The sequence below is a fragment of the Parasteatoda tepidariorum genome, chromosome 6, assembly GCF_043381705.1.
Source record: "Parasteatoda tepidariorum isolate YZ-2023 chromosome 6, CAS_Ptep_4.0, whole genome shotgun sequence".
Classification (NCBI taxonomy): domain Eukaryota; kingdom Metazoa; phylum Arthropoda; class Arachnida; order Araneae; family Theridiidae; genus Parasteatoda; species Parasteatoda tepidariorum.
The window spans coordinates 6,523,291-6,526,726 of record NC_092209.1 but is presented as its reverse complement, the minus strand read 5'-3'; the positions used below and the strand labels follow the sequence as shown (position 1 = coordinate 6,526,726).

Here is a 3,436-nt window from a genome sequence, read left to right as displayed (position 1 = left end):
GTTTTTAGTGCATGAATCTGAATTGAACAACCTGATAATGCTCACTCTGGTTATTGTTATCTGGTTGCTCACTACGTGCTCTTGCGCGCCGAATCCAATCAATTAAAAATGAAAACTGTTGCCAGCGCGAGAAAAGAAATATCATCGGTTTTATTGATACATACATACGTACGTACGTATTAGCGTTTTATATAATATAGATAAGAAATAAATAAGAAATAAAATAAAAATAGAAGCAGGTTAAAATCTCACAATATTTCTATCACCGGGGAGCAGAGTTTTTCTTAACATTTGCCATGCTGGCGAATTTTCCAGAAAAGCTATTACAGTTGTTAGAAATTAAAATTTTAGAAAAGTGGTAGGCAAGATTTCTTTAAAGTTTGAGTAAATTTACCACTATAGCCTCAATTTTAAAAAAAGAATTCATAACGAACGATTAAAGTACTGATTACATATATACTGTATCCTTTATGTTTGTGGTAATCATGCAAGGATAATTTCTTCGAAAATCAGAACGGAAACGAAAAGGTTTTGCTACCACTTTTTAAACTTTTGCGTGGAGCACAGAAAGTTCAAAAAAGTATTTTTACTTGACCTGTTGGCAATGTATTATGCAAGTGAATAACATGATGCAGTCGTAGTCATAGTAATGCTACGAACAACCCCTATGCCATCCGTCTTGAATTTGAGTTTGTTGTAACATTGAGAGATCAGTTGTCCGTGTTGTTGTTGGATAAGTAGTTCGATTTATATGATATAGTCAGGGCTAAAGAGCAGACAAAGAAGGACTGGTCATTCCTTACTCAAAGCTGAAGATGTAAAAAAAAAAAAATATGTACGATAAAAAAAAATACGATTCTCCACCTCATGACGTCACGCCGTACACAGATTTCGAAAATCAAAACTAGAGGATATGAAAACTTTACTGTTCATACTTTCTGTGAGAAACGAGTTAAATGTTCGACACTTTCCTGATAATAGATTGATTCCTGTCAAATTTTAAACTGCTGACAAATTATTTCTGTGCAAAAATATAGCGTTCATACATTTCTTAGTATTCTTAATAATATTAAAAAATAATAGTTTAAAATTAGAAAAATATCTCAATGGTTGTCGTCATCGTTTCATTATCATTTTATAATTTTAATTTTTAACTTTTACTGTTAAATAAAAGAAAGCATATAAGGACACTTTTATAGTGACATATTGTCCGATAACAATATGTAACTATAAAAATGTCCTTATAATTCATTAATTAGGTAGCCTAATTTCAATATATATTTATAATAGCAATTTTATTTTATATTTTATCACTGGAAACAAAAATCTTAAATGAAAATTACTAAAAAAATAAGCTTTGGTCATATAATAATAAAAAAAATATTACACTTGCTCAGAAATATTTAAAATTAGGCGTTAAAATAAAAACACAAAGATATTTTGAATAATGACATTAAAAAATATATTATGAAATCGGAAGAATTTTCAAGCATTAATAACTTTTACTTTTGAAGTTCTGGATTTAATTATCTTTAACCTCGTACATTTTGGTTCTTCTTTTCTGTTTTAAGTTACGAGACGTTATCAATTTCAATGGTGAAATTAAAAGTTCTTAAACGTCTAAACGAGAAACAAAATGCTTTTTTATTCACAGAAATTCATCTAGTACATTTATAACTAATTTGATGTTACCTTTATATTTTCAGAGAGTAAAACATGGAAAATTACGTTTTCTCATTTTTTGTTTTATAATAATTCTTGCCGGTCGCTATCTGATATTTGACTACTACTGTCAAATTTTTGCAATCAGGTGAGAAGAAAATCACCTCAAAATAAATAAAATATAGAAAACAATGAAGGTAATGAAATAAGTTTTATAAAAAATACTAGTTACATACGAAACAAATTATTTTTTCAGTGAGAAGTTGATGTTACAGTGATTTCACTGACTGAAATTGGAAGCTTAGATTGAACTAAGTCTTTGACATAATTTTTTGTCCTGTAATATATTTATTCGAAATTATTAATTATAGTGATGACTAGAAACTTATTAAAATACAATTTATTTTCCTAATTTCACTACAACTTTCTAAATTTTCAAAAGATCGATCGAATCTTGATAACGAAAACAATAAGTTCTTACTAAAATATTTCTTTTCAAAAAATATAATTTTTTGACAAACAAAAATAAATTAAATGCAGTAACATGATTTTCTATTTATCTATTTTCTCGTAAGAATCCGCTCTCTGATTTATGATATCCATGCAGGGTCCAAGAAGTCTCTCAAAAGCGCCAACGTCCAAAAAAGCTAACTCTGAATCTTCTAAAGCTCTTGCGGTGCCCGCTCTTGGCTTGTTCCGAACTAATGCCAACTCTGGAGAAGAAGAAAAAAATTCAATTAATATTATTGTCTTCTAAATATATTTTTATACTTTAACATATTAGACAAAAAGTCCCGAATCTACCCCACAAAATACAAATGGATGGATGGATGGTTTTCATTTTATGACCGTCGTTGAACAGCCGACCCATTTTTAAAAAAAAAAAATTTTGGTTTACGACTACGATTTTTTTGGTTTGGTTATGTTCAACTCCGTAACCTTATAGTTTTGAAGCCAATCCAGAAAACAAGGGAATTCCTGAATCAAGTATCGAAGGAAATTCTATTTGATGACCCTCATTTGCATTACATGAAGCGGGAAACCACGAAAACATCCCACGTTTAGACTGACAGTAAGGGAAAATGTCCGTCTAAACCATGATCCGTCTTCCACTAGGGATATTTTACGTCAGCACTGAGATCTGTGCGAGCCGGGTGCAGAATTGAATCCCAGCTATGATTGGAATTGAACCCGGGTCACTTCGTTAGAGGGTGAACTCTCTATCCCCAGAGCCACCAAGGCTCTGGTTGGATGGTTGATCGTGTAAAGCGAAGCAGAGATGGCGCTAAGAGTTAAGAGTTGTCGTTAGATTTCCGTGTTGCCACTTTTTTACGCGTAAGCTTAAAAAAAACTCCATCAGTTATTGTTACACTTATAGTAATTACAATTGGCGATCGCAACACTCGAATACGCCATCTGGGGAGAGACCGGTTTCATGCTTTTAGCCCTTCTCCCTCCCCGCGCCTCCTCTTTTCAGTTGCATGGGAATGTTCTACGATATTTTCTCTTTTCTTAATATTTTACCTTTTTAGTAAATAAAAATATTTTTTAAAATTCTTGTGATACTTTTCTTTAGAAATATGTTTAATGTAGTTTTCAGTTCTATATAGTTTTCCAACTTAAAAGATTTTAATCTGTATGAAAATCAAGAGAGAAACTAACGTACTTCCTTCCTCTATGACTTTCCACAGGCTAATGGGGAAAGCATGTGAAGTGTTGCCATAGGTAAAGAGTTCTGCTCTACGCCACCTGCAGCCCATTTCGATCGCCAATA

At 31.7% G+C, this 3,436-nt stretch overlaps 2 protein-coding genes across 6 annotated transcripts in view; one reads left to right on the top strand and one right to left on the bottom strand.

The window, feature by feature from the left end:
• LOC107439260 (coiled-coil domain-containing protein 92) overlaps positions 1–3,436 on the top strand; it is an 879,443-nt gene that overhangs the window by 46,315 nt on the left and 829,692 nt on the right. The gene's annotated exons all lie outside the window — the stretch shown is intronic.
• LOC107447963 (cAMP-dependent protein kinase type II regulatory subunit) overlaps positions 2,048–3,436 on the bottom strand; it is an 8,926-nt gene continuing 7,537 nt past the window's right edge. The window contains exon 3 of the mRNA XM_016063020.4: positions 2,048–2,375. Within this exon, the coding sequence (XP_015918506.1) occupies positions 2,215–2,375 (161 nt within the window). The 3' untranslated portion in view covers positions 2,048–2,214. The remainder of the gene's footprint in view (positions 2,376–3,436) is intronic.